Source organism: Lactuca sativa, chromosome 1 (assembly GCF_002870075.4).
Source record: "Lactuca sativa cultivar Salinas chromosome 1, Lsat_Salinas_v11, whole genome shotgun sequence".
Taxonomy (NCBI): domain Eukaryota; kingdom Viridiplantae; phylum Streptophyta; class Magnoliopsida; order Asterales; family Asteraceae; genus Lactuca; species Lactuca sativa.
The window spans coordinates 10,552,982-10,566,348 of record NC_056623.2 but is presented as its reverse complement, the minus strand read 5'-3'; the positions used below and the strand labels follow the sequence as shown (position 1 = coordinate 10,566,348).

At 45.7% G+C, this 13,367-nt stretch overlaps 1 protein-coding gene and 1 long non-coding RNA gene across 2 annotated transcripts; both read left to right on the top strand.

The window, feature by feature from the left end:
- The first annotated feature begins 7,263 nt into the window (after positions 1 to 7,263).
- LOC128127661 (uncharacterized) lies at positions 7,264 to 8,936 on the top strand. Its single transcript, XR_008225543.1, has 3 exons — positions 7,264 to 7,841; positions 8,510 to 8,576; positions 8,824 to 8,936. It is a non-coding gene; the product is annotated as an uncharacterized LOC128127661 (long non-coding RNA).
- A 2,074-nt stretch (positions 8,937 to 11,010) lies between these two features.
- Positions 11,011 to 12,768, top strand: LOC128126947 (cytochrome P450 81Q32-like). Its single transcript, XM_052765147.1, has 2 exons — positions 11,011 to 12,098; positions 12,361 to 12,768. Exons 1-2 carry the CDS (start codon positions 11,205 to 11,207, stop codon positions 12,766 to 12,768), a joined length of 1,302 nt encoding a protein of 433 aa, XP_052621107.1. The 5' UTR covers positions 11,011 to 11,204.
- The last annotated feature ends 599 nt before the right edge of the window (positions 12,769 to 13,367 follow it).

Sequence of the window (13,367 nt, the reverse complement as noted above, 5' to 3'; positions counted from 1 at the left end):
TTTGTTAAGGTTTCCAAGCAGCACTGTATTGACGTAGTATGCACAAAAATGATCCAGGACAACATTCTTGAATTCGGTGCCATTATCACTTAGAATCCCCTTCACCTTCTCGTTGGTCTGATTTTTAATGAGCACAATAAACCTTTTGATAAGTTCAGCAGTTTCGCTCTTATTAGACAAGAAGAATACCCATGTAAAACGTGAGTAATCATTGATTATAACCAAGCAATAAGAGTTTCTATTGATGCTCAGAACGTTCACGGGACCAAAAAAATCCATATGAAGTAGTTGGAGAGTTTTGTTGATTGTGTTGACCAGTTTGGGATTGTGTGGCTTGCGATGATGTTTTCCTTGAGCACAAGCCACACATTTTTCAAAAGTAATGAAATCCTTTATTCGAAGATCCCGAACAATGTTATTCTTAGCAAGACGATTGAGGTTATTAGCTAGGGGTGTAAACGAGCCAAGCTACTCGCGAGCTACTCGAGATCGGGTCGTTAAAAGCTCGACTCGAAATCAATTTTAACGAGCCCGAGCCGAGCTCGAGCTTAATATTAAGCTCGTTTATTAAACGAGCTCGAGCTCAAGCCTATGTCATTAAGCTTGATTAGGCTCGCAAGCCTAAACGAGCCTTTATATAATATAATATAATTTTATTTATATATATTAAAATAAAAACATATTAGGGGAATTATGGATTTAGTGTAACAGCCCGGAATCTCAGGTATGGTTAAAATTATGTTTTTGGAGTGTTTTAAGAGGGGACTCGGCGAGTTGGAGCCTAGACTCGCCGAGTAGGACCGCAGACCTGGTCGCGGGTTCGCAACTGGACTCGACGAGTCCAGATATGGACTCGGCGAGTCTGCGCTGTTTAGCGAAAACCCTAACCGTTGAGGTTTGGGACGTATAAAAGGGACTTATTGGCCGTCATTGTTCACTTTAGCCTTCTGAGAGAAACCCTAAATCGATTGTGTGCATCTGGAGCAAGGTTAAAGGCCATTGGTGATTTTGAAGGAGTTGTTGTGCAAGGAAGAGAAGGGCTTGGCTAAAGGAACTGCAAGAGAGTCACGTTCTGAGGATTGGGGACACAGAGAGTACATCATCCAGGTAAGAATTCGAGTATACTCTGCTATGATGATGTGTTTAGAGGATTAGGGTTTATGAAACCCTTTTGTGGATAGATTGAATGTTACCCTAGTCCCCCAAACGATTGTAACCCTGTATTGGGACCTTTGGAGGTCCAGAATGTCCCATGCCTGTGCATTTCGGGAATTGATGAAGGTTTTGGATTGGAATCCTTATGCCTTAGGTCAATATGTAAATTATAAGTCTTGGGGTGTATCATGAGCACCGAAATGAGGACCTTACGTGATGGACCAGTCTAGGAAGGCCAGACCTATGAATGGTCGAAGCAGTTCCGACCTTAGGAAGCAGTTTGAGCGGTTGCATGGCATGGACTCGCCGAGTCCGACGAACAGACTCGGCGAGTAGCTTGAAGAATAACTGGGACTCGTCGAGTTGTTCTTCAGACTCGGCGAGTTGAGTCGGGGTGGCCCCGCGATTCTTCCAGGAGTAACTCGTCGGGTCAAGGAGGATACTCGACGAGTAGAAGGGGAATCTTAGAGGGTTGGAGGACGTCTAGACTCGCCGAGTCGCTATGGCACTCGCCGAGTCCGGTCGAGTTGACCGTTGACCAGAGTTGACCTATGTGTGACTTCTTAGGGTCAGTTAACTTAGAAGATAAAAGTGTTAATAAGAGATATATGATGTTATAGGGAGTTTGTAGCTCGACGGATCGAACACGAGTGATTTCAGGATTTGCTAGCTTTCAGTATTCACGAGGTGAGTCTTCTCACTATACTATACCCGGAAGGGTTTGACTGTGTGACTGGAAGGTCGGATATGATATGTGATATACGTGCTATATGTGGTAAGTTAATTGTTATGCGTGCTATGTATGTTTATATGGGCCGGAAGGCAATATGTTATGGGCCGGAAGGCGATTATGTTATGGGCTGGAAGGCGTTGTGTTGTGGACCGGAAGGTCAGGGCCTGGAAAGGCGTATATGCGTAAGTTGTATATTGGGGAACTCACTAAGCATTTATGCTTACAGTTGTTACGTATGTGTTTCAGGTACTAGCGAGGACCGTGGGAAGGCGCCGGCGTGATGTGTACACACTGATTGATGTTTTGAGATCTTGGGAATTCTATGAATTGTATTTTGACATAACATTTGGAATAATTATGCTTTGTTTGAATGAAAATACTTTATTTTTGAAATGAAATTTTTTTTTGAAAATTTGCGTTGTTACAATTGGTATCAGAGCCTTGGTTTGAGGGATTCGGGTGCACCTTCGGGCGTAACTGAACTCAAACCGAGGATTTGAGGAAAACTTTTACAAATAAAGACATAAACTTTTATGAATGATTTTGTGGTAAACAAGAAAGAAGCAGTGTGTACGATCAGTCAGCGCCCGAACGGTAAAGATCCCCAAAATACCTTACAACATTATATGATATGAATTGTTATGCATGCTAGAAGACTAGGTATTCATGATAGGACTAGAGTGGCCTGAATTGTGATACCTTAGTCTAGGGAAGATTGCCGATATGGGATGTTTTGCTAGTGTACAAGTAGATAGTGCATAACAGAAGTAGAGTACTCACTATCCGGGGTTTGGGGAGGAAGACTTGGGATGAATGCTGATGCGGTGTGGTCGGTAGTATTGGGCCCGTACTACCGAAGACACCGGGTCAGTGGGAGACCCAAGTAGGAATCCCTGAATATCAGAGACTGAGTGGGGTTGCGTTATCGAGTGCGATTATACTCGATGGAGTCTCTGATAGTTTTATGTTGTATTTCAGAGACATCATGGTTAGGCCACGCCACGGAGCGAGTTCGAGCGGTGTGAGTGACGAGGAGATTCGTCAGATGATTCACGAGGAGGTAGCTGCGGCGATCCGGGCTGAGATCCCGGAGATGTTTGGGTCTATTAAGACCACCCTGATGGAGACGTTTGAGGAGCGGTACGCCGCATTGACTGAAGCTGTAGCCGCTGCAGCTACCGCAGCTGTGGCCGCTGCCAGGCCACAGGCGGGTGACTCGTTGCTGTTCCGGGAGTTCAGCAACACGAAGCCACCTGAGTTCGATGGGACGCAGGATCCGATTGCTGCGATGAGGTGGATCGCGGATATAGAGGGGTGCTTCTACACTTGTTCATGCCCGGAGCACCTGAGGGTACGGTTCGCTTTGAACCAGCTCCGTCTGGGAGCGAAGGATTAGTGGAAGTTCGTGACGGCGAACTTCACTTTGGCAGAGATTACAGCAGTGACATGGGAGGGGTTTACTGCTATGTTCAGGGACGAGTACGTTCCCCCGGTGGAGAGGGAACGATTGGTTCAGGAGTTCTTAACCCTCAAGCAGGGTACTGATTCGGTTGCGGTGATCACGCGGAGGTTTCATGAGAGGGCGATGTTCTGCCCCGAGCTGGTGCCCACAGAGCAGGCTCGGATGAGCCGGTACTTGGGTGTTTTGAGGAAGGATATCCGAGAGTTTGTGTCGAACTCCACCTACCATACTTTTGCTGAGCTTCAGGCGAATGCCAGGAAGCGCGAGATCGAGTTGGAGACCCAGGCCAGGGAGGAGGCCGAGTCTCAGCGGGTGGACCGGCGACCGGCTTAGTCCCAGCCGGCAGCCAAGCGAATAAAGTCCGCCGATTCGAGGACAGGAGGTTCGAAGGGCCGCACTTGCGGAAAGTGCGGCAAGGGTCACGATGGGGCGTGTCGAGCTGGTGCTTGCTACAAGTGTGGCAAGGAGGGGCACATTGCTAGGGAGTGCCCCAAGGGGTTTATGGTCTGCTTTCATTGCAACCAGACAGGCCATCGGAAGGCCGAGTGCCCTCAGCTTCGTCAGGGATCTGCACCTACTGCCAGGGCTACTGAGACTCGACCGGTGAAGGTCGAGGCCCCGAGGGCTCGTGGGAGAGCCTTTCAGCTGACTGCGGAGGAGGTCCGCGCTGCGCCCGATGTTGTGGCAGGTATGCTGTAATTCATGTATTTATTTTAAATTCGAGATGTTATGCTTATGTTATTATATGTGTAGGTACTTTCCTTGTGAACTCTGTGCCTGCTCTAGTGTTATTTGACTCGGGTGCGAGTAGGTCCTTTGTATCCTTAGTTTTTAGTCAGCATATCAGCGTTAGTCGTGAGTCGTCGAGCCGGCCTCTGAGAGTTTCTATAGCTGACGAGAGAGTGATTTGTGCCACGGAGGTTCTCCGGGGATGCGTGCTAGAGATTTTCGGGGTTGAGTTCCCAATTGACCTGCTTCCTATCGTGATGGGTGATGTTTGTGTCATCGTGGGCATGGACTGGTTGAGCCGATTCGGCGCTGTCATCGACTGTGAGCGTCAGCTGGTGACTATACGAGACCATAGTGGGGGAGTTCTTTCGGTGTACGGCGAGGGTACCCGTTCGGGATCAGCTTTTTGTTCGGCCGCTAGGGCGAGGCAGTGTCTACAGCAGGGCTGTAAGGGTTTTGTGGCGTATGTGATGGATACGCGGAAGGTTTCCGAGAGACCGAGGTCAGTGGAGGAGGTCCCAGTGGTGCGTGAGTTTCCAGATGTTTTCCCCGAGGAGCTGCCGGGAATACCTCCTGTGAGGCAAGTAGAGTTTGGTATCGATCTGGTTCCGGGGGCCGCGCCTATTGCTAAGGTGCCTTATCGTCTTGCACCTCCAGAGATGCAAGAGTTGTCCTCGCAGCTCCAGGAGTTGCTGGGGAAGGGATTCATTCGGCCGAGCAGCTCGCCGTGGGGAGCACCTATTATGTTCGTCAAGAAGAAGGATGGTTCACACCGGATGTGCATTGATTACCGGGAGTTGAACAAGTTGACGGTCAAGAATCGTTACCCGTTGCCGAGGATCGATGATTTATTCGATCAGTTGCAGGGAGCATCTTGGTTTTCCAAGATTGATCTGAGGTCAGGGTACCATCAGGTGAGAGTACGGGATGAGGACGTCCAGAAGACAGCGTTTAGGACGCGATATGGGCATTATGAGTTCGTGGTGATGCCTTTCGGGCTCACCAATGCCCCGGCTGTGTTCATGGATCTCATGAACAGGGTATGCAGGCCGATGTTGGATCGGTCAGTGATTGTATTTATCGACGACATCCTAGTGTATTCGAGATCTAGAGAGCAGCATGAGGAGCATTTGAGGGAGGTCCTTGAGGTATTAAGGTCGGAGAAGCTCTATGCAAAGTTCTCCAAATGTGACTTCTGGCTGCGGGAGGTCCAATTTCTAGGACATGTTGTTAATCAGGAAGGGATATTGGTCGATCCGGCCAAGGTTGAGGCTGTGATGAGTTGGGAGGTGCCGAAGTCGCCCTCTGAGATCAGGAGTTTCCTTGGGTTGGCAGGGTACTATCGGAGATTTATTAAGGATTTCTCCAAGATCGCAGTGCCGCTCACCAGATTGACCCGGAATGGTGTTGTATTCTCATGGGGACCCGAGCAGCAGACTTCCTTTGAGACACTTCGCCAGAGGTTGTGCGAAGCCCCGGTTTTAGCTCTCCCGGAAGGGATGGAAGATTTTGTAGTATATTGCGACGCATCGATTTCGGGACTGGGTGCAGTGTTGATGCAGAGGGGTCATGTGATAGCTTATGCGTCGAGGCAGCTGAAGCCTCATGAGGCGAGATATCCCACGCATGATTTAGAGTTGGGGGCAGTAGTGTTCGCTCTCAAGATTTGGCGTCACTACCTATATGGGGTTCGATGTACGATATACACGGACCATAAGAGCTTGAAGTATTTGATGGATCAGCCCAACCTAAATATGCGTCAGAGGAGGTGGTTGGATGTGGTCAAGGATTATGATTGTGAGATCCTGTACCACCCAGGCAAGTCTAATGTGGTAGCCGATGCATTGAGCCGCAGAGCGGAGAGCACTCCATTGCGAGATGTATGTTTGAGACTGACTGTGATGACTCCAGTATTGGATGCTATTCGTGAAGCACAGGCCGAGGCTGTGAGACCAGAGATGCAGAAGAAAGAGCGGGTCGTTGGGTTAATTTCAGAGTTCGTTAAGGATGGACGAGGGCTTCTGACGTTTCAGGGTCGGATTTGGGTACCGTTCGTGGGCGATACGCGTATTACTTTGATGGAAGAGGCTCATAGATCGAAATTCTCAATCCATCCCGGTGCTACGAAGATGTATTTGGGTTTGAGGAAAGAGTATTGGTGGCCTTGTATGAAGAGGGACATTGCATGGTTAGTTGAGAGGTGCTTGACCTGCCGTAGGGTTAAGGCCGAGCACCAGAGACCGCATGGCAAGTTACAGCCATTGGAGATTCCTGAGTGGAAGTGGGAACAGATCACTATGGATTTCATCACCAAATTGCCGAGAACTGCCAGGGGGGTTGATGCAATTTGGGTGATTGTGGATAGGTTGACGAAGAGTGCACACTTCCTTGCCATCAGCGAGAGTTCTTCAGCGGAGAAGTTGGCGGAGATATATGTGAGAGAAGTAGTATCTCGGCATGGAGTGCCGACCTCGATTATTTCAGACCGTGATGTGCGCTTCACTTCCAGGTTCTGGAAGAAATTCCATGAAGAGCTGGGTACTAAATTGCATTTTAGTACCGCATACTATCCCCAGACAGACGGTCAGAGCGAGCGGACGATTCAGACGCTGGAGGACATGCTTCGAGCATGTGTGTTAGACTTCGGGGGTAGCTGGGATGCGTATTTACCCTTGGCAGAGTTTTCCTACAACAGTATGCCACCTTTTGAGCTATTGTATGGTAGGAGGTGTCGGACCCCCATTTGCTGGGGAGAGGTGGGACAGAGAGTGATGGGCAGCACAGAGATCGTGCTTCAGACGACAGAGCAGATTCAACAAGTTAGACAGAGGTTATTGACCGCCCAGAGCCGACAGAAGAGTTATGCAGATAGGCGCCGATCCGAGCTTGAGTTTCAAGTCGGCGACTTCGTTCTCCTGAAGGTCTCTCCTTGGAAAGGAGTGATTCGATTTAGGAAGAGGGGCAAGTTGGGGCCCCGGTATATAGGGCCATTTCGTGTGATTGCAAGGATAGGCCGGGTAGCCTATCGTTTGGAGTTGCCAGCGGAGTTGGGACAGATCCACGACACTTTTCATGTGTCACAATTGAGGAAGTGCATAGCCGATGAGTCAGCAGTGGTTCCATTAGAGGATATTCAGGTGGATGCGAGCCTGAATTATGCCGAGAGACCGGTGGTCATCAGGGATCGGAAGATCAAGGTTCTGAGGAGCAAGGAGGTACCTCTGGTGTTGGTTCAGTGGCAACACCGGAAAGGATCGGAAATGACTTGGGAGCCGGAACGTGAGATGCGGGAGCAGCATCCGGAACTATTTTCCGAGTGAGACTTCGAGGGCGAAGTCTAATCCTAGTGGGGGAGAATTGTAACAGCCCGGAATCTCAGGTATGGTTAAAATTATGTTTTTGGAGTGTTTTAAGAGGGGACTCGGCGAGTTGGAGCCTAGACTCGCCGAGTAGGACCGCAGACCTGGTCGCGGGTTCGCAACTGGACTCGACGAGTCCAGATATGGACTCGGCGAGTCTGCGCTGTTTAGCGAAAACCCTAACCGTTCAGGTTTGGGACGTATAAAAGGGACTTATTGGCCGTCATTGTTCACTTTAGCCTTCTGAGAGAAACCCTAAATCGATTGTGTGCATCTGGAGCAAGGTTAAAGGCCATTGGTGATTTTGAAGGAGTTGTTGTGCAAGGAAGAGAAGGGCTTGGCTAAAGGAACTGCAAGAGAGTCACGTTCTGAGGATTGGGGACACAGAGAGTACATCATCCAGGTAAGAATTCGAGTATACTCTGCTATGGTGATGTGTTTAGAGGATTAGGGTTTATGAAACCCTTTTGTGGATAGATTGAATGTTACCCTAGTCCCCCAAACGATTGTAACCCTGTATTGGGACCTTTGGAGGTCCAGAATGTCCCATGCCTGTGCATTTCGGGAATTGATGAAGGTTTTGGATTGGAATCCTTATGCCTTAGGTCAATATGTAAATTATAAGTCTTGGGGTGTATCATGAGCACCGAAATGAGGACCTTACGTGATGGACCAGTCTAGGAAGGCCAGACCTATGAATGGTCGAAGCAGTTCCGACCTTAGGAAGCAGTTTGAGCGGTTGCATGGCATGGACTCGCCGAGTCCGACGAACAGACTCGGCGAGTAGCTTGAAGAATAACTGGGACTCGTCGAGTTGTTCTTCAGACTCGGCGAGTTGAGTCGGGGTGGCCCCGCGATTCTTCCAGGAATAACTCGTCGGGTCAAGGAGGATACTCGACGAGTAGAAGGGGAATCTTAGAGGGTTGGAGGACGTCTAGACTCGCCGAGTCGCTATGGCACTCGCCGAGTCCGGTCGAGTTGACCGTTGACCAGAGTTGACCTATGTGTGACTTCTTAGGGTCAGTTAACTTAGAAGATAAAAGTGTTAATAAGAGATATATGATGTTATAGGGAGTTTGTAGCTCGGCGGATCGAACACGAGTGATTTCAGGATTTGCTAGCTTTCAGTATTCACGAGGTGAGTCTTCTCACTATACTATACCCGGAAGGGTTTGACTGTGTGACTGGAAGGTCGGATATGATATGTGATATACGTGCTATATGTGGTAAGTTAATTGTTATGCGTGCTATGTATGTTTATATGGGCCGGAAGGCGTTGTGTTGTGGACCGGAAGGTCAGGGCCTGGAAAGGCGTATATGCGTAAGTTGTATATTGGGGAACTCACTAAGCATTTATCCTTACAGTTGTTACGTATGTGTTTCAGGTACTAGCGAGGACCGTGGGAAGGCGCCGGCGTGATGTGTACACACTGATTGATGTTTTGAGATCTTGGGAATTCTATGAATTGTATTTTGACATAACACTTGGAATAATTATGCTTTGTTTGAATGAAAATAATTTATTTTTGAAATGAAAAATTTGTTTGAAAATTTGCGTTGTTACATTTAGGGTATTAGTAAACGAGCTTCTTAACGAGCTCGAGCCGAGCTTAAGCTTATTTAGACACGTAAGATAAAAACCGAGTCGAGCCCGAGCCCGAGCTGAGCTTGTATAATTCTTTACGAGCTCGAGCCGAGCTCAGTACAAGGAAGCTCGAATCGAGTTGAGCTCGAGCTCGAGCCTTATATAACGTAAACGAGCCCGAGCCGAGTCTGGCCAGACTCAGGCTCGGCTCGGCTCGTCTGCATCCCTATTCTTAGCGTTTGCAAGACCGAGACGATGATACCAGAGCATAACATTGTGTTTTGAGATTTTTAAGAATAGACATGTTACTTGCTCGGGAACATTGTGGTTCATGTCGATGATGTATGCATTCCTTTCATGCTCAGATCTCACCAAAATCCAATCCTCTGGTATGATGATATCAGGCTTCAAAAGTTAAACATTCCTTGTTTGTGAAATGAGTTGAAAAACCTTTGTTACAGATCTGAGAGACGCTCAGCAAACTGTGCTTCAACTCTGAAGCGTAATTAACATTTTCAAAGTTCAAAACTCCATTAGTAACCGTACCCTTCTGAGTGGTTTTTCCTCCTCCTCCCGCAAAGTAAACATACCCTCCATTAAACTTCTCAATGTTATGCAGTTGAGAGATGTCTCCTGTCATGTGTCTGGAACAGCCGCTATCAACATACCAAGGTATGATGATATTCCTCTATAGTTGTTCCTGCACAATGTGCGAAATTAGTTAGATTTGGGAACCGAGTCCATAGAGACACTAGGTTGACCATTTCTATCTACACATTAGACTTCTTGCCATACCATATCCTTTGAATCGGATAATGTACTTGACGAATTTAAAGGATGGTGAAGTGATTGGGTCGCAGGACCTTTGGGCACCCATCTATAATAAGGTTTAAGAATTTTATTAATGACATAGATGGGGGATTTGACATTTGATTTTGATTCCTTTTTGTCCTTTGTGTTTGACCTTTTAGGTATCCATCTTTGGTTAGATGATGACCCATGAGATGACTTTGGGGACATCGATCTCAGTTTGACCAATTTCGGTTTCGCCAAAGTATCTCTTGACTTTTGTTTCAAAATCTTTTTGTCTTTATTTTTCTTTGATAGCCTGATTTCGGTCCTTATTTGCATTCCAGTCACCATCACTGGAACGTGACCTCGAGGAATATTTCTTTTGAGAGATCACCAAGATCCATTTCAGCGCAAAATAGTTATGTAATGCGGCAAATATGATTTGTTGATTTTGAATTTTCAATCTCCGCATCCTTGGATATGTGGACCCATGATTTTGCCCAACACAAAATCTTCCTTTGGATTCCATGGTTTGGTTGATGCTTTCCTTTTCCTTTGTCGTGGAGGGGTTGGTTCTTGAAGATTTATTTGGGTAGTTTGATTTTCTTATACGAAGTCGTCATCCGACTCGGTGGCGTTTTGTGTTTGTGGCTTGGTGAGGGTTTGGCTTTTGGGCCTTGATGGGGTTGGGTTTGTAGATAATAAAGGGGAAAGCCGTGAAGATGGTGAACATGTTCCGGGTTACGTTTCGCATAGACATATGGTAATATTGTTTTGGACACTTTGCACTAGATAGTGTTCTTGAACTAGTAGTAAAAGAGTTCCTCCAACCATATTTTAGGGTGTGGGGTTGTTGGAATACATTTTAATGCAAATACGAATGAAGGAGAGAAAATATAGAAGGTGATGTGAATTAAAGGTTAAAAATAGTGGTATCTATAGAGCTGTAAAATGGTTTATAATTTTTTTTTTAAAAAAAAATTGCTGCGAGTACTATAGGGCAAGGGAAAGTAAATAAAAGAGATAGTGTTCTCCTCGCACCAACCATGTGGTCGTCCTTTACCTCCCTATGGTGCCAGCTCACCCCATTGCATTGTTACGATGAGGATTGTCCGTCCCCTTGAGTTCGATTGATTTGCAAATGAAATAACATGATTTATTTGAGTTAAATGTTTTTTTTAAGTCCACCCAGCATGGGACCTGTTATATGTATATATTGATTAGATGTCGATATATTGAGACATGTATGGTACGAAGTTTCAAGGTAAATCACGTGTTTATATCTATGTGGTAGACTGGTTGCATTTCCTGTCCATGATCTCACTATAAATATATGTGGTAGCATCGGGATGAGACACATACAAGAAATTAATTAAAACCTGAATAAATATGGAGCCAATATTTTATATATTTTTCTCAATCATTTTCGTGATATGGATTACGAAAGTTGCCCTAGGGAAAATAAGAAATTTACCACCGAGCCCCTTCCCATGTTTACCTATCGTGGGTCATCTTTACCTGCTGAGAAGCCGGCCGCTCTACCGAGCCTTAGGTAAACTCTCCGCCCACCATGGTCCGATGCTCATGCTTCGCTTGGGCGCCCGCCGGGTTTTCTTAGTTTCGTCTCCGGAAGTGGTGGAGGAATGCCTCACCACCAACGACCTTACTTTCGCCAACCGTCCCCGTCTGCTTGCCGGAAAACACCTTGGGTTGGACTACACCACCATTAATTGGTCAAGCCATAATGATAACTGGCGTAGCCTCCGCCGCGTGGTCAGCCATGAGCTTTTGTCATCTTGCCAGGTACGAACCCTTAGCGCCATTCGTGCAGAAGTGGTGCACCACCTGGTTAAGAATGTCATGTACCCTAGAGTAGTAAGGGACGGGATGATGGAGATGAAGTCGGTGTTATTTGAGGTGGTGCTGAATGTGGTGATGATGACGATTGCCGGGAGGAGGTGTGATGTTGAAGGGGGAGAGGCTGGGCGGTTTATGGAGCTTGTCCAGGAGTTGTTTATTGTGATGGGGGCGACCCATGTGTCCGACTATTTGCCATGGTGGAAGTGGGTGGGAGGGAAACACTTAGAGAAGGAAATGGTGACATTAAATGAAAAGTGGCATGCGTTAATGCAAGATTTTATAGAAGAGCAGAGAAGAAAAACCGTGGTGGAGGCGGAGGGTGGTAGCTCCGATGAAAAGAAAAATTTGATTGAATTTCTACTGATGTCGCAACAAAAAGAACCTGAAAATCACAGCGATGAAGTTATCAATGGATTATTGCAGGTACTCATTAAAATTAGAACATACCTTACATGGTATTGGGAACACAATAACGATGAGAGGCAACATTTTAATACTATTGTTTCGAGTAATACACTAGCAATTTAGCAAAAGAAAATAATTTTATATCATAGTCTACTGATAATATCGTTTTAATTCTTGTTAATATTATAACTAATTCCACTTCGAAATTGAAATTCAAGCATTCGGTTTTTTTTAGTTATATAATATGGCTAAGTTTCCTGATCATTTTCATGTGTGATAGGTACTAATATCAGCAGGAAGCAATACATCGAGTGTAACAATGGAATGGATGTTATCGCTTTTGTTAAATAATCCTGAAGCTCTAAAGAAAGTGCAGACTGAGATTGACAATTGTGTTGGGGAAGATCGTCTAGTTAACGAATCAGATTTGACCAACCTTCCTTATCTTCGTTGTATAATAAACGAGACTATGCGTATATACCCTGCTGCTCCACTCTTGTTACATGAGTCTGCAAAGGATTGTATGGTGGGAGGTTACCACATCCCAAGTGGTACAATGCTACTGATGAACGTGTGGGCGATACAAAATGATCCAAAGAACTGGAAAGACCCTACAATGTTTAAGCCAGAAAGATTTCTGGAGATTTTTGTTTTTGCATATCATAGACCTTATGAAGGAACCATTTAGGAAATTCAATTTTTTCATCACTTTCAGAATGTAATGATTTTGAATTCATTACATTGATGAAAATATATATATATATATTTAGTAAAAATGCGAAATTAAAAAAAGACAATGAATTAAAAGATAAGAACACTTACGCAATATACTTTCTGACTTCTTCACAATTATCAAGCACAAACCAATGTAGACGTTTTCTCTCCTCTAGACTGAGATTTTTCATTTTCCTTCCGCTAGTTGGTCGACACTTAGACTGAAACACCCATAACTTTGTTTCTTCTATGATAACATCCTCGTTTCTTTCAAGGCGATTGAATCGAGTCTCAACATCTTCAAGGTACATCGAACAAAATGATAATGCCTCTTCAGCGACATAACCCTCAGTTATAGAACATTCCGGCCTCGCCTTGTTTCTGACATAGTTTTTTAGTTTTTTCATATACCTTTCAAAGGGATACATCCATCTCATACATACTGGGCCTCCAGAAATTGCTTCATCAGGTAAATGCAAAACTAAATGAACCATAATGTCAAAAAACGCAGGAGTATAGATTTGTTATTATTAAATTAGTTTAAATGATATTATATATTTGTTATTTATTTAA

What these genes read in the sequence shown, in the direction of transcription:
- LOC128126947 (XM_052765147.1), top strand. Translation starts at nt 11,205, where the DNA reads ATGGAGCCAATATTTTATATATTTTTCTCAATCATTTTCGTGATATGG. An exon ending in TTATCAATGGATTATTGCAG is followed by an intron (nt 12,099 to 12,360) that starts GTACTCATTAAA and finishes CATGTGTGATAG; the next exon opens with GTACTAATATCAGCAGGAAG.